General features: G+C 53.2%; 1 protein-coding gene across 7 annotated transcripts; it reads left to right on the top strand.

Annotated features, from left to right (window-relative positions):
- Window positions 1-69: 69 nt before the first annotated feature.
- Window positions 70-23,083, top strand: WRAP73 (WD repeat containing, antisense to TP73). Of its 7 annotated transcripts, none has more exons than XM_011284462.4 (12): window positions 71-228; window positions 3,835-3,987; window positions 4,515-4,631; window positions 10,338-10,410; window positions 11,652-11,755; window positions 12,500-12,586; window positions 12,888-13,022; window positions 13,100-13,177; window positions 20,763-20,868; window positions 21,645-21,770; window positions 22,196-22,387; window positions 22,734-23,083. In XM_011284462.4, the coding sequence occupies exons 1-12, from the start codon at window positions 160-162 to the stop codon at window positions 22,874-22,876; spliced, it is 1,383 nt and encodes a 460-aa protein (XP_011282764.1). In that variant the 5' UTR covers window positions 71-159; the 3' UTR covers window positions 22,877-23,083. The 7 variants fall into 7 exon arrangements, with proteins under 7 accessions (XP_044890910.1, XP_011282764.1, XP_044890909.1 ...); XM_011284463.4 differs by having other exon boundaries at window positions 78-228; window positions 4,457-4,631; XM_045034972.1 differs by lacking the exon at window positions 71-228 and adding an exon at window positions 2,130-2,995 and having other exon boundaries at window positions 4,457-4,631.
- The last annotated feature ends 521 nt before the right edge of the window (window positions 23,084-23,604 follow it).

Raw genomic sequence — 23,604 nt, 5'->3', positions numbered from 1 at the left:
AACGCGAGAACTACAAGCCCCACAATGCTGCGCGGGCACCCGGGGCCCTGATAGGCTGCGAGGTGCTTCCGCCCCCTCCGTCACTTCCGGCCGCGGTGTTGGCGGTTGCCGCAGACCCGGCTGGAGTGGAGCGCCCGGGGCCGGGGGTCGGAGGCCGCCATGAATTTCTCCGAGGTGTTCAAGCTCTCCGGCCTGCTCTGCAAGTTCTCCCCGGATGGCAAGTACCTGGTGAGCGGCCGCGGGGCCCGGGAGGAGGGTGCAGCTTGGGGGTCCGCCGGTGCGGGCCTCAAGCAGGGGCCCCGGGCTGACACCCGAGGCTGGGGACCCAGGGCACGTGACCCCGGCTGACACCCGAGGCAGGGGACCCTGGGCTGGGGACTCGGACGGGGGCCCCGGGCGGACACCGAGGCAGGCGCCCTGGAGCAGGGGACCCAGGGCATGTGGCCCGGGCGGACACCGGGGCTGGGGACTCGACAGATGCCCCAAGCAGGGGCCCCGGGGGAATGGGGCGTGGGCAGGTGCCAGCCTCCCTACACCCCAGTTTCCATCTGTCAGAGGCAGGTAATGGCAGTGTTGTCGTCACACATTTGAGGGTACAGAGGATATCAGCTCGTTGTTGTTATTTTGACACATGGGGGGACATACCTAGTTCTGTTGGCTGTAACCTGGTGCAGCGACTTTGTCTCTGCCAGCCCTCCCCGCCCCCCACCATATGGCAAATAAGCGATTGAAATAACCAGCAGTCTCTGCCCGGATGAGTCCAGTCCTCCGCACTGCTGTTTATTCGAACGATTGGGATTCGAGCTGTTCATCACGGGGGGGGGGGGGGGGGGGGGGGGGGCAACCAAATGCTGCTGAAATCGCTGAGCCAGTCTGTGCAGGAAACACACCAGCATCATCAGTGTGTATCCTCAGGACCTGGCGGTATGATTGGCACTGGAAGTCCATTCAGGAAAAGATCAGCCTTATAGAAAGTGTGTCTGTTAAAAAAAAAAAAAAAAAAAAAAAAGTGTGTCTGTTTAGTTCTGTATGTTAACTCACCGACGCTTCATGACTTTTCAGTTTGAACCTGAACATTCCTGTTCTTTGTCCAGCTCTTTGAAACTGGAACTCCTTTGTGGAGATATTATCCTAAATACATAAATTAGCATTCTGCTAAGAGATACACAATGTCTTCAGCTTCAAGTTCACCCCCAGAAACCATTGCGTATTTTTTGAAGTGCTCCCCATAAATTCGTTGTTTAAAAAAATCGTCTATGAAAATTCCAGTGAATTATAAAGAGAGAGACTATGTTCCTTTGCTTCATTGTGGTGCTTTTTTTTTTTTTTTTTGGCTTCTCCACCCTGGTGGAAATATGGTGTTACTGGAGTCTTGTTCTTCAAAGCTCTATCCTAAATCCTGAAGAAAGTAGGTCTGTGTTGCCGTTTTTAATATCTTGCAACAGATCTGATAATGGTTTTTCCACACCATGACACATGCTCCCTGTCTTACGGAGCTCATTGTAACTGATGACAAAGCTACAATGTGACACATGTTCTCACCTGAAGTTACCCTCCCCTTCTCCTTTTTACAAGGAAGACTCATGAGGTGTGTTTTTTAAACTTTATTTTTGAGAGTGAGAGCGTACGAGTGGGGGAGGGGCAGAGAGAGGTGAGAGAGAGGTGAGAGAGAGAGAGAGGGGGGGGAGGGAGGGAGAGGGAGAGAGAGAATCCCAAGCAGGCTCCTCGTCAGCGTCATGGAGCCCACGGCTCAAACTCACAGAACTCACACTTCCTCACAAACCATGAGATCACAAGGAGCCCCCCCAGGCGCCCCGAGGTTTTTTTCAAAAGGAAAAGGAAGGTTTGGAAAAGGAAAGGAAAAGGTTTGTAAAACACAAACCAATAATTGAGTGTGATCTTGATAAGAATGAAGCAATTAACATTTAAAAATCAGTTCTTGGGGTGCCTGGGTGGCCCAGTCAGTTAAGCCTCTGACTTTGGCTCAGGTCATGATCTCGGGGTGTATGAGTTCGAGCCCAGTGTTGGGCTCTGTGCTGAAAGCTCAGAGCCTGGAGCTGCTTCGGATTCTATATCTTCCTCTCTCTCTCTGCCCTTCCACTGCTCGCTCACTCTCCCTCTCTTCCTCTCTCCCTCTCTCAAAACTAAATAAACATTAAAAAAAATTTTTTTTTAAAACCAGTTCTTGATTTTTAAACTATAATATAATCTAAAATCAGAGGAGTATACCCAAATAATTTGCTTAGATATGGATATCATTAACAAAGGTGGACACAGACTGCCTCTTCAAGAAAACAGGATTAATGCTTAAACATCTTCACGGTCAGTACTCAGAATAAGTCCCCGCAGTGAAAGAGAAACCTCCCTGCGTCCCCTCCTGTGTCGAGAAAGCGTCAGCCTGCTGCTGCTGCTCCTGGCCTCTGCTGTCCCGCTGCTGCTGTTACGCTCGCCGCACTGTTGACACTTCCCGTCACGTTTGCCAGGAGCTGGGGGTGTGTCACAGCACACAAGCCCCCAGGACACCAGCGGGTGCCACACAGCTCGATTCTGGCACTGTCCCCCTGGAGACCCGAGGTGGACCGCCCACCCACTGCATTTTTTTTTAATGTTTATTTTCTTGTTTATTTTTTTTATTTTTTTTCATTTTTGAGAGAGAGAGAAAGAGCATGAGCAGGGGCGCGGCAGAGGGGGGGCAGGATCTGCAGCGGGCTCCGTGCTGACAGCAGTGAGCCCGATGTGGGGCTGGAACTCCTGAAGCATGAGATCGTGACGTGAGCCGAAGGCGGGTGCTTCACCAGCTGTGCCCCCCACGCGCCCCTGTGCCCCCCACTTCAGATTCCAGCCAGAGCCGTGGGTCCTCGAGCTCCCCACAACCTCCGTCTGCCTGGGCCACCAGTCAGAGGCTCCCACAGCCCCCTCCTTGGGTTCGGCTGATTTGCCAGCGTGGCTCACAGAACTCAGACACTTGTGCTAAAGGAGACCAGAGAGGATGCAGGTGAACAGCCAGGCGAAGAGATCCAGAAGACAAGGTCTAGGAGGGTCCCGAGTGCAGGAGCCGCTGTCCCCATGGGGGTGGGTGCGTCACCTGCCCTGTGTGCCTGTGTTCACCGGCCTGGAGCTCTCTGAACACTGTCCTGTTGGCATTTTACAGAGGATTCCTCGTGATGAATTATTAACTCCGCTTCTAGCCCTTCTCCCCTCTCTGGAGAAGGGGGAGTGGGACTGAACATTCCAAGCTTCTAATCATGGCTGTTATTTCTGGTGGCCAGGAGCCCACTTAGAGTTGCCTCGTTAGAACAAAAGACGCTCCTACCGCCCAGGACGTTTCAAGGACTCGAGGAGTCCTGTGCCAGGGCCTGGGGGCAGGGACAAATACGTATTTTCTGTTGCCTTGTCCTTATGTCTCCGTGGTCCTTCTCACCAAGGACCCTGAGGCCCCCGTCCGCACTCCCTGTGCCTTGTCTGCCGGTGGTTAAAGCAGCAGAGTGCTGGCTTAGTTCACAGAAGAGCTGGTCCCACGCTGTGTCCTGCTTTAGTTTTTAAGACGCGAGTCAGAAAGTAAAAAGTGACCTAGTAGAGAGTTTTAACAGAATGTCTTATCCTGGAGCAACGTCAACACCTAGTTTGTGTATTTCAACCTTGTCTTTTCGTGAACCCTTATCCTTAGAGGGGGTGACAGTCTGTGAACATGAGGCCGTCCAGGCAGGAAACACATCCGGAAGGACAGAGGGAGCTAGAATTCCTGGACGGAGGGGAGCACCGGCTCCTGAGCTCCCTTCCCTTAGACTGTTAGACCATCAAGGGCTTTTTTTTTTTTTTTTTTCCCGTTTTTAGGCTTCTTGCGTCCAGTACCGCTTAGTGGTCCGGGATGTGCACACCCTCCAGATCCTTCACCTGTACACGTGCCTGGACCAGATCCAGCACATCGAGTGGTCGGCGGACTCCCTCTTCATCCTGTGCGCCATGTACAAGCGGGGGCAGGTTCAGGTGCGCCGCCCGCGGGGCTCCGAGCCAGGGGCTCTTGCCTGAGGGTAACCGGGAAGGAGCAGCCTCTTCTGTGCCCTTGTCGTTTGAGAAAAAAGGCGAGGCGGCTCAAGCCGGTTTCCTCTTAAAATTGTAACGGTTCCCTAATAGCTTAAGTACTTTGAAAACAGGAAAACACTTAAGTAGCCTTAATGTGTCATCAGGTAGAATTCAGTAAGAGGAAGTGTCCGCAGACAGCTGTCTAGAAGCTTGGGCCTCACGGGTTTGGGGAAGCGCGAAGATGCGTTTCTAGCAGATCTGAAGTTTCCCCGAAGGAGCTTGGAGGGCTGGCGAAGGGCTTTAAAACCACCACTGCGAAGTCCCCCGGGAGCGTGGCTTTTGTGCCGCGGTCCGGCTCCAGCCCTGCCTCGTGGCGGATGTGGAAACGCGCCCTGTGTCCTGACCGTGTGCCGTTGAACCGGCTGTTTTCCAGCTTGACGCGCGTGCGCTCATGTGTTGTGGGTCTGCGTTTCTGTCCGTTGCGAATCCAGGTGTGGTCCCTGGAGCAGCCGGAGTGGCACTGCAGGATCGACGAGGGCTCGGCCGGGCTGGTGGCCTCCTGCTGGAGCCCCGACGGCCGCCACATCCTCAACACAACCGAGTTCCACGTAAGTGCAAAGGCCCCGGGCACACGTCGTCGAGCGGAGGAGGGTGACTCCTCGCGCCTTTCTCCGGAAATTGCTGGGTAGCGGTCAGGCGGGTGAATTTTGGAGAACGATGTGTATCTTTCAGATATGTATATACATATATGGGGAGAGAGGGAGAGACGGAGAAAGATGTGTGTCTTAGGTCGACACGGTTGTTATATGATCTTTCTGCCCAAATCTAAGGAAAAGTAACGTGGGTTTTAAATGACAGGATTTAAGAATTAAACAGTTCCTTTACTTCGGGGGTAGAAGATGAATTCACTACGATCGACTTTACATCTTTAAGATGCCTGACCTGTGACCGCCGGTCACTGCTGCGTCCTGTCCGAGCCTCGCTGGGGCTCCCCCCCCCCCCCCCCCCCCCGCCAAAGTTAGGGAATTTGCACATATAAAGGTGTTGGGGTAGAAGGTCTTTGGTGTCAGCAGTGTTGTTTTCAAAGACAGAAAAATGCGCAGATCCCGTTAACGATGTGCCTTTTGAGGGGGCGTCATGACCCAGGGTGTGGGCCCGAACCCCCAGGCCTGGGCTGCCCAGTGCCCTGCAGGAGCCCCGCCCCAGGCTGCAGAGGGGACAGTGCGTGCGTGTGGCGAGGGCGAGTGTCTGTGCCCAGCCGTGAGGGTGCCTGGCGACCCTGTGGGATGTCATCATCGGGTCTTTTTCAAGTTGGCATCATGTGGGAGAAGGTCTGTGTCCAGCCATGAGGGGGCGGCTGAGTCGGCCGCCTCAGATGGCCGTGTGGCTTCACGTACCTTCTGTTACGGTTTAAGACCCGCTTTTGATGTGGTGTCTGCTCATACAGGCTGTCGGAGACTGAGCAGGACGCAGGGCACTTGGTTTCCTTGCGGTGCACATGGTGACTTTTCTTTCATTCATTCATATTTTATTTTATTTTATTTTATTTTATTTTATTTTATTTATTTTTTTAATGTTTATTTATTTCTGAGAGAGACAGACAGAATGCGAGTGGCTTAGGGGCAGAGAGAGAGGACGACACAGAATCCAAAGCAGGCTCCAGGCTCCAGGCTCCGAGCTGTCAGCACAGAGCCCGATGCGGGGCCCGAACCCACGAGCCGCGAGATCATGACTTGAGCTGAAGTCGGACGCTCAACCGACTGAGCCACCCAGGCGCCCCCATTCATTCATTTTTCATTTGAGAGAGAGTGGGGCTGGGGGCAGACAGAGAGGGAGGGAGGGAGAGAGAATCTTGAGCAGGCTCCATATGCTCGGTGCAGAGCCCAGTGAGAGGCTCGATCTCACGCGAGATCATGACCTGAGCTGAAATCCGGAGTCAGACAGAAAGTGGACCGAGACCCAGAGCTGCACACGTTGGCCTTTTAAAGACATTTGCAATTTGGAAGTTTTCAGACGTGTTGAACTGTTTATACGGCCTCACCCGACAGTCTTCGTGATTAGAATTCTTGGGGCCAGAATCCAGTGTCCAGACGGGCGTGTGCCAGGGCCTCCCTGCCTCCCGTACACGAATGTGACAGGCCCTTTGCACAGGGTCCCCGAGGGTGAAGCACTGTGTGCCCCCCCCCCCCGCCCCCGAAGGCCCAGAGCAGGGCTGCCTGCATGCCCCACAGAGGCGGGACGGACCCTGCGTTCTGTGTTAACCTGTTCTTGCTTTCCTTTGGGTCGTGTGTGTGTGTGTGTGTGTGTGTGCACGTGCGTATACACTGTTGCTTGCTTTGCATCTGTTTCCAGTTTGCTGACGCGAGTTCGTCCTCTGTATTCCGGGGTGGTTCTCTTCGCCCTCGGTGTTCATCCGTCTGGAAGGTGTGGCTCACTCTGCTGTTCCTCGCAGGGGAAGTCACGGCACACCCGTCTGCCCTCTGCTGCTGCCGGTGTTCAAGGGGGTAGGGGCCACGGTGCCAGGAGTATATTGTATGTGACCTATATTGAGGCACCCTGTTGGGGGTAGCCTGGGGGACTACTTGCTTATAGTAGATGGCATTCGACTTTCCAAAGCTTTTTATCGGGATTTAAACTGACTGCCAGTCCTGGGGCACCTGGGGGGCTCAGTCGGTTAAGCGTCTGACTTTGGCTCAGGTCATAACCTCACAGTTCGTGAGTTCGAGCCCCGAGTCAGGCTTTGTGCTGACAGCTCAGAGCCTGGAGCCTGCTTCGGATTCGGTCTCCTCCCCACCCCCCACTCTCTCTCTGCCCCTCCCCTGCTAGCACTCTGTCTCTCCCAAAATTAAATAAACATAAAAAAAGAAAAATGAGTGAAATTCTAATTTCCTTCTAAGTTCATTCAAGTTCCTGACAACACGAGTCTAAGTTTATTTACTATTATTATTTTTTAAAGTTTTATTTAAAAAAATTTTTTTTTTCAACGTTTATTTATTTTTGGGACAGAGAGAGAGGGAGACACAGAATCGGAAACAGGCTCCAGGCTCTGAGCCATCAGCCCAGAGCCAGACGCGGGGCTCGAACTCACAGACCGCGAGATCGTGACCTGGCTGAAGTCAGACGCTTAACCGACTGTGCCACCCAGGTGCCCATAAAGTTTTATTTTTATTTAAGTAATCTCTACATCCAACGTGGGGCTTGAACTCACAACGCAGAGATCACGAGTCACATACTTCCCCAGCTGAGCCAGCCAGGTGCCCCAGCATGAATCTAATTTTAAAAAACAACTTCAGGGCCACGGGGGTGGCTCCGTCGGTTGAGCGTCCAACCTCAGCTGGGGTCATGATCTCTCAGTTTGTGAGTTCGAGCCCCGCGTCGGGCTCTGTGCTGACAGCTCGGACCCTGGAGCCTGCTTCGGATTCTGTGTCTCCCTCTCTCTCTGCCCCTAACCCACTCTCATTCTGTCTCTGTCTCTCTCAAAAATAAATAGATAGATAGATAGATAGATAGATAGATAGATAGATAGATAGGTGATAGATAGGTAGCTGCCAGGCCAGTGGAGCTACAGAGGAAGTGCATTGTGGTTTTACTTGTTTCCTATTAGTGAGGTTGAGTGCTTTCATACCTTGTTTTACACACATGCACACTCTCGCACACTTGATTAATATGCGCTTCGGGTTCCTGTGGACTGTGTGGTGTGAGGAAGGGATCCACGTCTATCTTTTTCCCAGCGACGTTTATCAAGAACTGAGTTTCTTTATGTTTACATAAAATTTCCGATTTTCCTTCCTCTTCCGCTGTTGGCACGCCGGTTTGCCGTGCCACACTGTTTACGTCCCCGGGTTTGTAGCGTGTCGGTGTCTGTGGGGCTGCCCCCTCCCGTTGCCCTTGCGGTGTTGGTTTGTTTACTGTACTTGTGAGGTGCTGTTACCAGCTGCGCTCGGACTGAGGATGTTATGTCTTCACGGCCAGTGGAGCCTTGATTGTAACTCATCGTTCGTGGTCCCTCGTGGATCCTTTTGCCTCACAAACCTGTTTTGTCAGCTGTTCGCCTGTGGCTCTCGTGGTTTTTCTTTTTCACTCCTGCTACTTTTCCACCTTCCCGTGTCCTTAAATTTCAGTGTCTGTGTTGTAAACAGCCCATAGCTGCCTCAAAAACATTAAGCCGAAAACCTTTTTCTTACGTGTCCACAAAGCCAGTTAAAACCACCGACGAGCACCATTCACCCCTTGAGGCGCGCAGCTCAGCCAGGACGTGGACAGCCCCGTCCGCGCCCACCGCTGCTCCCGGATAGCCACTGCCTGCTTGCTGTCCACATTCTCTGTCGGTGGGGCCACGTGGCGTGGGGGGCTCTGTGTTTGGCCTCTGTCACTCAGCGCTGTGCTGTCACTGAGGGTATCGGTGGCGGTCCCTCGTGGCCGGGCGCCATTCCGTGGCACAGGGACACGGCATCTGCTTTCCGTCCACCATCTGGCAGGCCGTGGGCGCTTTCCCGTGGGTGCCATCCGGAACGAGCTGCTGGGACACACGTCATTTGACTCGGGTAAATCCCTAGGAGGGAGTGCCAGGGGGGCGCATGCAGAACACTTCAGGAAACTGCCGACTGCTCTCTAACGTGGCTGCCCCCCCAGGTTAGAGCTCAGGTGTCTACACTCTCACGACCCTCGACACGCGTCAGTGCGGTTTTCTGCTGTAGTCAGTCTTGTGTCGTGGTGTCTCCCTGTGGGTTTTTGTTTTTTTTGTTTTAATTTTATTTATTTTGAGAGAGAGAGAGATAGAGAGCACAAGTGGGGAAGAGGCAGAGAGAGAGAGAGAGAGAGAGAATGAATCCCAAGCAGGCTCCTAGCTGTCGGCACACAGCCCGACATGGGGCTCGATCTCACAAACCCAGAGATCATGACCTGAGCTGAAGTCGGACACCCAGCCACCTGAGCCTCCCAGACGCCCCTGCCTGTGGTTTTAGTTTGCATTGTCCTCATGACTAATGCCATTAGACCTCTGTCATGCCCGTTATCGTAGGACTTGTCTGTTCGTTTCTTTATCGGGTGGCTAGTCACGTTACTCAACTGTGAGGTTTCTTCTACTATATTCTGGATGCGAGTCCTTTCCTAGACACGCGCCTGGCAACTGTTTTCTCCTACAGGTTGCCCTCTCAGTTAGTTAACAGCTTCTTTTAAAGAGCATAAGTGTTTCCTCTTAATGGAGTCTAACGGATCAGGTTTTTTTTTTTTTTTTTTTTTTTTTTTTATGTTTTGTGCATCTAAAGAAATCCCCACCCAACCCAAGATCCAAAAAGAGTTTATTCTGTTTTCTTCTACAAGTTTTATGGTTTGGGCTCCTAAGTGTAGACATAGGACCTATTTTGAGTTTAGATCTTTTCCACTCGCGCTTCTGTCAAAAACCCGTTGCCTGTGTGTGTGCAGGTCTGTTTCCGGATTCTGTCTTGTTCCATTGACCTATTAGCCTTGCTTTGTGCGAACAGCATACTCTCTGATTATTGTACTTCACAGTAAATCTGGAAACCAGGTCAGTGTGTTTTCCAGCGTTGTCCTCGTTCAGAGTCAGCTGTTGGACGCTCGTCAAGTAGTGAACTGCCACGTCAGCCAACGGGAAGGGCACGGAGACAGTTTTTAGAAACAAAACTAGGAATCGGGGTTAAGAAATTCTGGTTATTCCCTTTTAAACTCTAATGGGATCTAGGGGGTCATAGAACCTCAATGTTAGATGTAAATGTAGATGGGTGTTTGAACGCTTAAAAGCTATACTGTGGGCTTTTTCTGGGGACGGGTGTCTGTGACCACCCCGCCAGGCACGCGGGCGGGAGAGGAGGGGACGGCCGGCTGACAGAGCGGTCACCCCCAGAAACCCTGTGGGGAAGCAGCCGTGCAGCGAGGCCACCGCACGGGCCCTTCTGCCCCCACCTCCTGCTCACGAGTCTGCTGAGGCAGAGGACCAAGCAGGTTGACCTCGCTCAGTCCCCAGGACACCCAGCATCCTGGACAGCTTGCCTGCCGGCGTCTGCATGTTTGTTAGGAGAGGAAAACCGCAGTTACTCTGAAATTTTAAACTAAATGCACTTATATTCGACTTTGTGCCGCTCATGCCATACTGTTACAAAAAGAAAACCAAACACCAGGAGCATGAAATTAAAGGACGGGAGACTGGGGTGGGGGGGGGGGACACCCAGGAGCAACTGCTGTTCTCAATTCTGCAGTAAACCTCTTACTGGGTCACTGATGCCTGTCTATGACTTAACCGCCGTCTTCCCAGCTGCTAAACGTGCACCGTTTCTCTTTCCCCTTCTCCTCGACAGCTGCGGATAACTGTCTGGTCCTTGTGCACAAAGTCCGTGTCTTACATCAAATACCCCAAAGCCTGTCAGCAGGGTGAGTCTGCCGAAGCTGATTTGAAAGCTGTTTCTTTGTTGTTTTTGTTCAGGGCCCGGGGGCGGGGGCGGGGGGCGGGGGGAGAGGGACACTTTTTTAACACAGAAAATTTACGGGCACAGTAGTCTCAGCGGCTTACCAGCGTGTGGCCAGCTTCTTTCTCTACGCCCCAGACCTGCTGATGCTTCTCTGTGAATAGTTCCGTGTGTGTCTCCCGAGGACAAGGGCTCCCCTTTCAAGATAGAACCACAGTGGTTTAAAGGACCTCGGAGAAGTAGGCTTTACGTGCGGTTCCCTTCCTGTCGTAGGACTGGGGATCAGGTCCCTTTGGTTGATGTGTGTCCCAGGACCTGCCCCCCCCCCCCCCCCCCCCGTTCTGCACTTCAAACCTCCAGACTTCTGTTGGCCAGCTCTGTGGTCTCTGTGCCGGGGAGAGGGCGGCCACCCCACCCAGCCGGCCACTGCGGGACTCGGTTGGACCGCGGAGAGCGAGTGGGGTGCCCATCCCTGAATCGTGAAGTTGCCGTGATGGGTGCAGACAGCAGCGCCTTGTGTGTTCTTGTGGCTCACGAAGTGTGAGCTGGGGCCTGGGGCCTTGTGACTAACACAGAAGGGAAAATACGGTTTCACATTTTCAACCAAAGCTTATTTCTAAACTCTGACCTTACGTTTTCTTCTCCTGAGTAATTCAAAAGTACACGTAGGAAGTTGGGGCGCCTGCGTGGCTCAGTCGGCCGGCTGAGGGTCGGCCTTGGGCTCAGCTCCTGATCTCTGCGCTCCCAGGTTCAAGCCCCACGTCGGTCTCTGTGCTGTCGGGGCGGAGCCCGCTTCGGTTCCGGTCTCCCTCTCTCTCTGCCACCGCCCCCCCCCCCCCAGCTGTTGCTTTCTCTCGGTCTCAAAAGTAAATAAGATATTCTTTTAAAAAAGTAAAACTGGGTGTGATGAGAAGCTGACAAGCTGGCTGAGCTCCCTACGATTTGTGCTCCAAAAACGACGATCCGTCAGGAGCTGCATTTTCAGTGACACTTTGTGGTTCTTCGGGGGCCCGGTTCCTGCGGTTTTCCGTCAGATCCCTTGCCGGTCGGGGGTCGGGGGGTGCCTGGAGCCTACTGCACCGAGGCCGCGGTCTCGCCCTCCGCCCCGCCGTCTGGCTGCGGGCGCCCGTCCCTCCCCGTGACCCCTGCTTCTGGTTTCTCACCGCTCCCTGGGGCTGCAGCGGGGTGTCCCTGTCCTCCCGCCAGGGGTCTCCTTTACCCGGGACGGCCGCTACATGGCGCTGGCGGAGCGGCGCGACTGCCAGGACCACGTGAGCGTCTTCGTCTGCAGCGACTGGCAGCTCCTGCGGGTAGGGGGTGCGCTGCCGGCCGCGGGGCGGGGGCGGCTGACGCCTGGCGTCTCCGAGGCCCCGGGCACCTTTGGGAGGGGTCGCGGCAGCGCCATCTCGTGGTGGGCGGGTCACCGGAGGGCACGCCCCGGGGGGGGGGTGGGGGGGAGGTGCTGCCCGTGAGCGGGGCGGCCACAGGCCATCGGCGTGAGCCGCTGTCCTCTTGTTAGGGCCGTGCGGTTCGCCCAGGGGCTGCTGCCCCTGGAGGGTCTGCTCTGGGCCAGCCTCCAGGGGCCCCGGCCGGGTGCGCGGGGCCCTCCTCCCCTGGCCGGGCTCAGCTCCACGGGCCGGGTGGGTGCGGAGAGGCCTTCGGACTGGCAGTGCCCCTCCTGCCAGAGCACGGAGGTGGCCCCATCGACCCGGGCACGGGGTGTCCTGGCGGGATCTCGCCGAGCTGATCTTCCAGGAGTGAGGCCGAGCCAGGCGGGAAGGGGGAGGGAGTGGGGGGGCGGTGCCAGGCCGCAGGAGCTGCTTCACAGCCAGCGGTGCTGGGCACTGTCCTGCCCGGTGGCCTCCGCCTGGGCCCGCCTGGGGCCTCCTGAGTGCTCAGGCAGGATTTTAACGACGGAAGGACAGGGCTGGAGACATTGTCCATTTCTGTACAAGGAATTAAATACGAAACGTGTTCCCAACGTCAGTGATAAAATGTGTATTTGTTCAAAAAAACACTTAAGAATTTAATGTTTCCCTGTCTTGCTTTGGAAGCACTTTGACACAGAGACCCAGGACCTCGCAGGGATCGAGTGGGCCCCAAACGGCTGTGTGCTGGCAGTGTGGGACACCTGCCTGGAGGTATGCAGGGTGACCAGGCAGACCCTGTGTGTTGGGGTGCTTTGACCTGTGTTTACCTGACGCTTTCTGAATGTGGAGGCTCGGTCGGCTCACCAGGCTCCGAGGCCAAGCCCAGCCCTTTGACCAGCGAGTCCTTACGTTTGCGGCCAAGGTCCCCACTGTCCCCTCTGCGGGAGGGCCTGTCCCGCTCCACCGGTCTTCCTTCTGACCTCCCGCTGGCCATCGGCTGTGTCCCCATTCCACCCCCCCCCCCCCATGCTCCGGTCAGGGTGAGCGTCAACATCTGCACTGTCTCCCGCAGTACAAGGTCCTGCTCTACTCCTTGGACGGCCGTCTCTTGTCCGCGTACTGTGCCTACGAGTGGTCCCTGGGCGTCAAGTCTGTGGCCTGGAGCCCCAGCAGTCAGTTCCTGGCCATCGGAAGCTATGACGGGAAGGTGAGACCGAGTAGCACACGTGGAGATGCTGTGGGCACGGCGCCCGCCAGGGGCCCTCACGCGCACTCTCCCCTCAGGTGCGCATCCTTAATCACGTGACTTGGAAAATGATCACAGAGTTCGGGCACCCAGCCACCATTAACAATCCCAAAATAGTAAGTCTGGAATGCATCTCCCTTCCCTTCCCTTCCCTCCCCTCCCCTCCCCTTCTTTTTTAATGAAATTTATTGTCAACTTGCTTTCCATACAACACCCAGGGCTCATCCCAATAGGTGCCCTCCTCAGTGCCCATCACCCACTTTCCCCTCCCTCCCACCCCCCATAAACCCTCAGTTTGTTCTCAGCTTTTAGGAGTCTCTTATGTTTTGGCTCCCTCCCTCTCTAACCATTTTTCCCCTTCTTCTCCCCCCTGGTCTTCTGTTAAGTTTCTCAGGATCCACATAAGAGTGAAAACATACGGTATCTGTCTTTCTCTGTATGGCTTATTTCACTTAGCATCACACTCTCCAGTTCCATCCACGTTGCTACAAAGGGCCAGATTTCATTCTTTCTCATTGCCACGTAGTATTTCATTGTATATATAAACCACATCTTCTTTATCCATTCATCAGTTGATGGACATTTAGGCTCTGTCCATAATTTGGCTATTGTTGAAAGTGCTGCTATAAGCATTGGGGCACAAGTGCCCCTCTGCATCAGCACTCCTGGATCCCTTGGGTAAATTCCTAGCAGTGCTATTGCTGGGTCATAGGGTAGGTCTATTTTTAATTTTCTGAGGAACCTCCACACTGTTTTCCAGAGCGGCTGCACCAGTTTGCATTCCCACCAACAGTGCAAGAGGGTTCCCGTTTCTCCACATCCTCTCCAGCATCTATAGTCTCCTGATTTGTTCCTTTTAGCCACTCTGACCGGCGTGAGGTGGTGTCTCAGTGTGGTTTTGATTTTTATTTCCCTGATGAGGAGCGACGTTGAGCATCTTTTCATGTGCCCGTTGGCCATCTGGATGTCTTCTTTAGAGAAGTGTCTATTCATGCTTTCTGTCCATTTCTTCACTGGATTATTTGTTTTTCGGGTGTGGAGTTTGGTGAGTTCTTTATAGATTTGGATACTAGCCCTTTGTCCAATGTGTCATTTGCAAATATCTTTTCCCATTCCGTTGGTTGCCTTTTAGTTTTGTTGATTGTTTCCTTTGCTGTGCAGAAGCTTTTTATCTTTATGAGGTCCCAGTAGTTCGTTTTTGCTTTTAATTCCCTTGCCTTTGGGGATGTGTCAAGTAAGAAATTGCTGCGGCTGAAATCAGAGAGGTTTTTCCCTGCTTTCTCCTCTAGGGTTTTGATGGTTTCCTGTCTCACATTTAGGTCCTTCATCCATTTTGAGTTTGTTTTTGTGAATGGTGTGAGAAAGTGGTCTAGTTTCATCCTTCTGCATGTTGCTGTCCAGTTCTCCCAGCACCATTTGTTAAAGAGACTGTCTTTTTTCCATTGGATATTCTTTCCTGCTTTGTCAAAGATTAGTTGGCCATATTTTTGGGGGTCTAGTTGTGGGGTTTCTGTTCTATTCCATTGGTCTATGTGTCTGTTTTTGTTTTTTGTTTTTTAATATTTATTTATTTTTGAGACAGAGACAGAGCATGAGCAGGGGAGGGTCAGAGAGAGAGGGAGACACAGAATCCGAAACAGGCTCCAGGCTCCGAGCTGTCAGCACAGAGCCCGACGCGGGGCTTGGGTTCACAGACCGCGAGATCATGACCTGAGCCGAAGTCGGACGCTCAACTGACTGAGCCACCCAGGCGCCCCTATGTGTCTGTTTTTGTGCCAATACCATGCTGTCCTGATGATTACAGCTTTGTAACAGAGGCTAAAGTCTGGGATTGTGATGCCTCCTGCTTTGATTTTCTTCTTCAGTATTACTTTGCCTTATTTGGGGTCTTTTGTGGTTCCATACAAATTTTAGGATTGCTTGTTGTAGCTTCAAGAAGAATGCTGGTGCAATTTTGATTGGGTTTGCATTGAATGTGTAGATGGCTTTGGGTAGTATTGACATTTTAACAATATTTATTCTTTCAGTCCATGAGCACGGAATGTTTTTCCATTTCTTTGTAACTTCTTCAATTTCCTTCATAAGGTTTCTGTAGTTTTCAGCATACAGATCTTTTACATCTTTGGTTAGGTTTATTCCTAGGTATTTTATGCTTCTTGGTGCAATTGTGAATGGGATCAGTTTCTTTATTTGTCTTTCTGTTGCTTCATTGTTAGTGTATAAGAATGCAACTGATTTCTGTACATTGATTTTGTATCCTGCAACTTTGCTGAATTCATGTATCAGTTGTAGCAGACTTTTGGTGGAGTCTGTCAGGTTTTCCATGTACAATATGTCATCTGCAAAGAGTGAAAGCTTGACTTCATCTTTGCCAATTTTGATGCCTTTGATTTCCTTTTGTTGTCTGATTGCTGATGCTAGCACTTCCAACACTGTGTTAAACAACAGTGGTGAGAGTGGACATCCCTGTCGTGTTCCTGATCTCAGGGAAAAAGCTCTCAGTTTTTCCCCGTTGAGGATGATGTTAGCTGTGGGCTTTTCATAAATGGCTTTTATGATGTTTAAGTATGTTCCTTCTATCCCGACTTTCTCCAGGGTTTTTATTAAGAAGTGTTGCTGAATTTTGTCAAATGCTTTTTCTGCATCGATTGACAGGATCTTATGGTTCTTATCTTTTCTTTTATTAATGTGATGTATCACATTGATTGATTTGCAAATGTTGAACCAGCCCTGCAGCCCACTTGATCATGGTGAATAATTCTTTTTATTTGCTTTTGAATTCAATTTGCTAGTATCTTATTGAGAATTTTTGCATCCATATTCATCAGGGATATTGGCCTGTAGTTCTCTTTTTTTACTGGGTCTCTGTCTGGTTTAGGAATCAAAGTAATGCTGGCTTCATAGAATGAGTCTGGAAGTTTTCCTTCCCTTTCTATTTTTTGGAATAGCTTGAGAAGGATAGGTATTATCTCTGCTTTAAATGTCTGGTAGAATTCCCCTGGGAAGCCATCTGGTCCTGGACTGTTATTTGTTGGGAGATTTTGGATAACTGATTCAATTTCTTCGCTGCTTATGGGTCTGTTCAAGCTTTCTATTTCTTCCTGTTTGAGTTTTGGAAGTGTGTGCGTGTTTAGGAATGTGTCCATTTCTCCCAGGTTGTCCAGTTTGTTGGCATGTAATTTTTCATAATATTCCCTGATAATTGCTTGTATTTCTGAGGGATTGGTTGTAATAATTCCATTTTCATTCATGATTTTATCTATTTGGGTCATCTCCCTTTTCTTTTTGAGAAGCCTGGCTAGAGGTTTATCAATTTTGTTTATTTTTTCAAAAAACCAACTCTTGGTTTCATTGATCTGCTCTACAGTTTTTTTAGATTCTATCTTGTTTATTTCTGCTCTGATCTTTATTATTTCCCTTCTTCTGCTGGATTTGGGGTGTCTTTGCTGTTCTGCTTCTATTTCCTTTAGGTGTGCTGTTAGATTTTGTATTTGGGATTTTTGTTTCTTGAGATAGGCCTGGATTGCAATGTATTTTCCTCTCAGGACTACCTTTGCTGCATCCCAAAGTGTTTGGATTGTTGTATTTTCATTTTCATTTGTTTCCATATATTTTTTAATTTCTTCTCTAATTGCCTGGTTGACCCATTCATTCTTTAGTAGGGTGTTCTTTAACCTCAATGCTTTTGGAGGTTTTCCAGATGTTTTCCTGTTGTTAATTTCAAGCTTCAGAGCATTGTGGTCTGAAAGTATGCATGGTATGATCTCAATTCTTGTATACTTATGAAGGGCTGTTTTGTAACCCAGTATGTGATCTATCTTGGAGAAGGTTCCATGTGCACTTGAGAAGAAAGTATATTCTGTTGCTTTGGGATGCAGAGTTCTAAATGTATCTGTCAAGTCCATCTGATCCAGTGTATCATTCAGGGCCTTTGTTTTTTTGTTGATCCTGTGTCTAGATGATCTGTCCAACGTTGTAAATGGAGTATTAAAGTCCCCTGCAATTACCACATCCTTATCAATAAGGTTGCTTATGTTTGTGATTGTTTTATATATTTGGGGGCTCCCGTATTCAGTGCATAGACATTTATAATTGTTAGCTCTTCCTGATGGATAGACCCTATAATGATTATATAATGCCCTTCTTCATCTCTTGTTACAGCCTTTAATTTGAAGTCTAGTTTGTCTGATATAAGTAGGGCTACTCCAGCTTTCTTTTGACTTCCAGTAGCATGATAGATAGTTCTCCATCCCCTCACTTTCAATCTGAAGGTGTCCTCGGGTCTAAAATGAGTCTCTTGTAGACAGCAAATAGATGGGTCTTGTTTTTTTTTTTTTTTTTTAAATTTTTTTTTCAACGTTTTCATTTATTTTTGGGACAGAGAGAGACAGAGCATGAACGGGGGGAGGGGCAGAGAGAGAGGGAGACACAGAATCGGAAACAGGCTCCAGGCTCCGAGCCATCAGCCCAGAGCCTGACGCGGGGCCCGAACTCACGGACCGCGAGATCGTGACCTGGCTGAAGTCGGACGCTTAACCGACTGTGCCACCCAGGCGCCCCTGGTCTTGTTTTTTTTTATCCATTCTGATACCCTATGTCTTTTGATTGGCGTATTTAGTCCATTTACATTCAGTGTTATTATTGAAAGATATGGGTTTAGAGTTATTATGTTATCTATAGATTTCATGCTTGTAGTGGTGTCTCTGGTCCTTTGTGGTCCTTGCAACATTTCATTCACAGAGTTCCCCTTAGGATCTCTTGTAGGGCTCGTTTAGTGATGATGAATTCCTTCAGTTTTTGTTTGTTTGAGAAAACCTTTATTTCTCCTTCTATTTTGAATGACAGACTTGCTGGGTAAAGGATTCTTGGCTGCATTATTTTTCCTGTTCATCACATCGAAGATTTCCTGCCATTCCTGTCTGGCCTGCCAAGTTTCAGTAGATAGGTCTGCTACTACCCTTATGTGTCTACCTTTGTATGTTAAGGCCCGTTTATCCCTACCTGCTTTCAGAATTCTCTCTTTGTCCTTGTATTTTGCCAGTTTCACTATGATATGTTGTGCAGAAGATCGATTCAAGTTACGTCTGAAGGGAGTTCTCTGTGCCTCTTGGATTTCAGTGCCTTTTTCCTTCCCCAGATCAGGGAAGTTCTCAGCTATGATTTCTTCAAGTACGTCTTCAGCACCTTTCCCTCTCTCTTCCTCCTCTGGAATCCCAATTATGCATATGTTATTACGTTTAATTGTGTCACTTAGTTCTCGAAGTCTCCCCTCATCCTCCTGGATTTTTTTTATCTCTCTTTTTCTCAGCTTCCTCTTTTTCCATAAGTTTATCTTCCAATTCACCTGTTCTCTCCTCTGCCTCTTCAATCCGAGCTGTGGTCACCTCCATTTTATTTTGCAGCTCATTTATAGCATTTTTAGCTCCTCCTGACTGTTCCTTAGTCCCTTGATCTCTGTAGCAAGAGATTCTCTGCTGTCCTCTATACTGTTTTCAAGCCCAGCGATTAATTTTATGACTATTATTTTAAATTCATTTTCTGCTGTATTGCTTAAATCGTTTTTGATCCGTTCGTTAGCTGTCGCTATTTCCTGGAGTTTCTTTTGAGGAGAATTCCTCCGTTTCGTTATTGTGGATCGTCCCTGGGGTGGCACGGAACTGCAGGGCACTTCCCCCGTGCTGTCTGGAGTAACTTGCGTTGGTGGGCGGGGCCGCAGTCAGAGCTGCTGTCTGTCCCCAGCCCACCGCTGGGGCCACAGTCAGACTGGTGGGTACCTTATCTTCCCCTCTCCCAGGGGCAGGACTCCCTGTGGAGTGGTGTGGCCCCTGTCTGGGCTACGTGCACACTGCCAGGCTGGTGGTGCTGCTTCGATGGGATCTGGCGTATTAGCTGGGGTGGATCCGCAAGGTGCACGGGGGTGGGAGGAGCAGGCTCAGCTCGCTTTTCCTTCGGCGATCCGCTTCAGGAGGAGCCCTGCGGCACTGGGAGGGAGGCCGACCGTCGGAGGGATGGATCCGCAGAAGCACAGCGTTGGGTGTTTGCGCGGTGCAAGCAAGTTCCGTGACAGGAACTGGTTCCCTTTGGGATTTTGGCTGGGGGGTGGGCGAGGGAGAAGGCGCTTCCCAGCGCCTTTGTTCCCCGCCAAGCCGCGCTCTGTCTTCCGGGGCTCAACAACGCTCCCTCCCGTTGTCCTCCGGCCCTCCCGTTCTCCGAGCAGAGCTGTTAGCTCATAACCTTCCAGATGTTACTTCTCACTGGCTGACAGAATACACTCCGTCCGGCCCCTCCGCTTTTGCCAGCCAGACTCGGGGGCTCTGCCTGGCCGGGCATGCTGGCTGCCCCTCCACCGCCCCAGCTCCCTCCCGCCAGTCTGTGGAGCGCGCACCGCCCCTCCGCCCTTCCTACCCTCTTCCGTGGGCCTGTCGTCTGCGCTCGGCTCCGGAGAGTCCGTTCTGCTAGTCTTCTCGTGGTCATTGGGGTAAATTAGGCAGATGTGGGTGGAATCTAAGCGATCAGCAGGACGCACTGAGCCCAGCGTCGTCCTTCGCCGCCATCTTCCTCCCTCCCTGGAATGCAGGTTTCTATGTGAGCCACATTTGGAGAAGGGAGGTAGAAAAAGTCTTTTTTCACTTTACATTATTCATGATGATGTCGGTACTCACATCACCAGAAACTTCCGTCACGGTAACATTTCAAATGTTCGACTCGACCAATTCCCAAAGGATCCGAAGTGGTGTCCTTGCCCTGCCCTCCCCACTCCCCAGATGGGTCACTCTCAGGTCTGTTCCTGCCCTCGGCAGAGTACCCAGGGTCCCTCACCCACAAGCACCGGGCGTTTGGGGCTGGAGAAGCAGACCTGAGAAGTGGGGGGCAGGTGTCCCTGGGGCAGGCAGGGACGGTCACGGGGTCAGGGGCCAGGAAGAAGTGATACGGCGTCGGAGGGAGGAGCAGTTCTGGCAGCAAGAACAGGAAGTACAAAGGGCCTGAGGTGGGCATGTGTGTCCTTTTTAGCAGGGGACAGACAGACCCCAAGCTTGGGGAGCTGTCCCACACGTGGGAAATATGAGGGAGGCCACCAGGAGTAGGGCTGCAGGTAGCCGTTTGGAAGGGGAGGGGAGGAGAGAGGGAGGGGAGGGGGAGGGGACAGCTGGGGAGGCGAGGCTGGGGCGGCGAGGCAGGGGCGGAGGTCCTGAGGTGGGACCTGGCTGGAGGTGCAGGCGGGTGAAGCCATCCATGGTTGTGGGAGGCCGAGGCGGAGCAGGCCAACCACGTGGGCCGCGAAGGGTTTGCTCGGCCCTCCCGGCCTGCAGCTCGAGCTCGTTCCGAGGCCAGGGGGCAGTCGGGCTGCCTCACCGCCTCGGCCTCGTGGGCCCATCAGGCTTCGGGACACAGATGTCCCCTCGTTCCCAGGACCTGCGTCTGTCACTTGGCACCACTGAGACGCTTGTGTCCTCACTGGCCAGAGGTCGGTTGGGCGCGTACAAACCCGCAGCCAGCACAGGCCACTCCCCCGAGGGGCGGGCTCGGGGTGGGGCTTGGGGTGGAACCCACGCCGGGCGCCCCTGCGTCTCCGTGTCCGTCACCAGGAACGGCAGCGCCTCACGTCGAGGTCCAGCGTCACCACTACCCGGTGCGTCACCACCGCTGCTCCTGCGTGTCATGTGCGAGCGGTGGTGGTGGCAGGACCGTCGTGTCTTCCAGGTTGTGTACAAGGAAGCCGAGAAGACTCCGCGGCTGGCGCCGGGCCGCCTGGCCTTCCCCCCGCCCAGAGCAGCGGCCGGCGTGGCCTCCCCCGCGGAGACCAAGTGTGAGCAGCAGGGTGGGGGGTGCTCCCTCATTTGCCGGCGACACCTCCCGGCTTGCGTCCTCCCACCTGCGGGTCACTAGACTCGCCTGACCGGGGGGGGGGGGGGGGGGGGGGGGGGGGGATGATGTTTCCATCGCGTCCGGAGGGTTGGCGGTCCCAGTGTGACAGGCGACACCCTGCAGGTGGTTCTTTAAGGAGCAGTAAGATGCCCTTGGAGGAGCCAGATGGGGTGGGGCTGCGGAACTGGTCGCGGGTCCTGGGCAGGTGGCCTGTGCCTCAGTCCCGGCATCGGTACGGTGGGCTAACGAGGTACAGGAGGTGGGGGAGCAGCCCCCGGGTCGTGTGGTGTCCGCGGCCCAGTCCCGCTCAGTAAGCACCCCGGACGGAGGAGAGGGGGGAGGGACACAGCCAGCACACCCGCTCACCTGGCCTTCCATCATCACCTTACCACCTTTTGCCGTGAGTTTTATAATGGCTTTTTGTTTTTTTAAGACTTTTTTAGAGCAGTTTAGGTGTATGGCAAAACTGAGGGGAAGGCACAGAGTTGCCACACCCCTGCCCACTCTCACGTGGCCTCTCCGCTACACAGACCCCGCCACGGGGGCACCTGGGGCGCTGACCCGCAACACGGGCTCCAGCGCCGTGGCCGGGTCCCCTTAAGCCTCTGTTTCCATAGAATCTTGCCTCCGTGGGTTAATGCGAAGTCATCTTTTCCTTCCGTCTGAACTGAGTGGACGAGGCCAGCGGCTCCTGTCCCCTCCCTTTCCGTGTTCTAGATGAGATCGCCTCCGTGCCAGTCTCCTTACAGACCCTGAAGCCTGTTGCCGACAGAGCGAACCCGAAAATCGGCATCGGAGCGCTGGCCTTCAGCCCGGACAGCTACTTCCTGGCCACGAGAAGCGGTCAGTGGCCGCGCTCGCGGGTCGTGCCCCTCCCCGTTTCCTCCGGTGCCCGGGCATGAAGACCGGGTGAGCGAAACCCCGGTGACGGGCTTCCGGCACGTCGCGTCCTCCTGCCGGGACGCTGTGCCCACAGAAGCTTCCGGAGGCGCGGTGTCTTGGCGCCTCCGTCCGCTGCTTGCCATCGGGTGAAGAGCAGGGTCTGGGCGCCACCACAGCCACGGCCTGTTTCGTGCGGGAAGGGGGTTCACGTGTTTTGAGGGCTGTAAAAACCGCCAAACCCGCCCTTGTGGGCTCTAAGCCTGGGCGGGGGACCGTCTGGCTCGTAGACACCGGAGCAGCCACGTCCACGGGGCTCGTGGCCTGCCCCCCAGCGTGCATCTCAGGCGGGGACACTGAAGCAGGGTGTCTGCGTCTTCCCTCCCCAGACAGTGTCCCGAACGCCGTCTGGATCTGGGACATTCAGAAGCTGAGGCTCTTCGTGGTGCTGGAGCAGCTGTCCCCCGTGCGCTCCTTCCAGTGGGACCCGCAGCAGCCCCGGCTGGCCATCTGCACGGGAGGCGGCAAGGTGTACCTGTGGTCGCCAGCGGGCTGCGTGTCCGTGCAGGTGCCCGGGGAAGGTGAGCGCAGTGGCGCTTGTGACCGGCTGTAGGCAGAACCCTAACAGATGAGTCCCTCCCGGCCGACCTGGGCACCGTGGCTCGCGTGGGCGACCGCCTCGGGTGTACGGTCAGAGTCCCTCTGGGCACATCCGGGGAGACCTCAGGCCGGTCCCCGGCATCACACACTGGGTGGGGGTCCACCGCTCTGAGCTCTCATGGGACACAGAGATGCCCAGCCGAGTTGAGCTTTGGGGCTGCAGCTGGGTCTCTCCAGACCTGTCCTTCGGCCACAGGATTTGGGGCCGCGCTCACCCTGGGACCCTGGCCTCACCCTTTCACCCTCCGGCTGCCTGTCTTTCTCCAGGTGACTTTCAGGTGCTTTCTCTGTGCTGGCATTTAAACGGGGACTCACTGGCCCTCCTCAGTAAGGACCACTTCTGCCTGTGTTTCCTGGAAACCGAGGACAGGGTTGGCACGGCCTTTGGACGGCCAGGTGACCACACGTAGGACCTGCGAGTGCCCAGGCCCGGCCGAGACGAGAGAACACCGCGGCACGTGGCAGCTACGGGGGAAGGTGCGGGGCTTCTGGGGGGCGGGGGGTGTTCCCCAACAGTGGCCCAGATGAAATGACCGGCTTTTATTTTTGTATAGCATTCCTGTAAATATGTATGGTATGAAACTAATTTTTATTTAAAATAAACATTTGCTAACTCATGAGACGGCTGATGGTTTTCGTGACAGGTTTAAGTCATAGGAAGGTTTTCTGGTTTGTTTCAGGTTTTGGGTTCACGGTCTTACAGAAAGTCACTGACCCCAGGCAGCAACTTCCCCCTCAGACAGACATCCTGCTCTGCTCTGGCGCCCCCGTTCCTGGGCACTGAACCTTCTGGAGAGCGGGCTCGGTTTTCACATGGGGTGCGTGCTGGAGCGCGGGGACAGGAGCTGCCGGCCCCAGGGCCGTTGGGTCAAGGCCGGCTCCGCACAGAGTCCCCCCACCTCTACGTTCAGGTGCTTGTGATGAATGAAGCAGGGCTCCAAACCTGGACTGGTCTTCCTAAAAGCTAGACAGTTGGCCCATCACTCTGGGTTTTTTCTGTGAGCGAACTCGGGACCGTACTTCCCTAGCATCCTCCTGAACGTGCACAGCAAGGTGGCAGGTTTACAAAGCTTTAACGTACACACTTCAGAGGTGACTTTTCTTGGTTGTCGCCCCTACTTTGAATAACGATCTCAAA

Source organism: Felis catus, chromosome C1 (genome assembly GCF_018350175.1).
Source record: "Felis catus isolate Fca126 chromosome C1, F.catus_Fca126_mat1.0, whole genome shotgun sequence".
Taxonomy (NCBI): Eukaryota; Metazoa; Chordata; class Mammalia; order Carnivora; family Felidae; genus Felis; species Felis catus.
This window is presented reverse-complemented; position numbering and strand designations above follow the sequence as displayed.

Excerpts from the sequence above, each read along its gene's own strand:
- WRAP73 (XM_011284462.4), top strand. The coding sequence starts at position 160 with ATGAATTTCTCCGAGGTGTTCAAGCTCTCCGGCCTGCTCTGCAAGTTC. Across the intron at positions 11,756-12,499 it reads GCGACTGGCAGCTCCTGCGG|CACTTTGACACAGAGACCCA; the intron begins GTAGGGGGTGCG and ends TTGCTTTGGAAG. Across the intron at positions 13,023-13,099 it reads TCGGAAGCTATGACGGGAAG|GTGCGCATCCTTAATCACGT; the intron begins GTGAGACCGAGT and ends CTCTCCCCTCAG.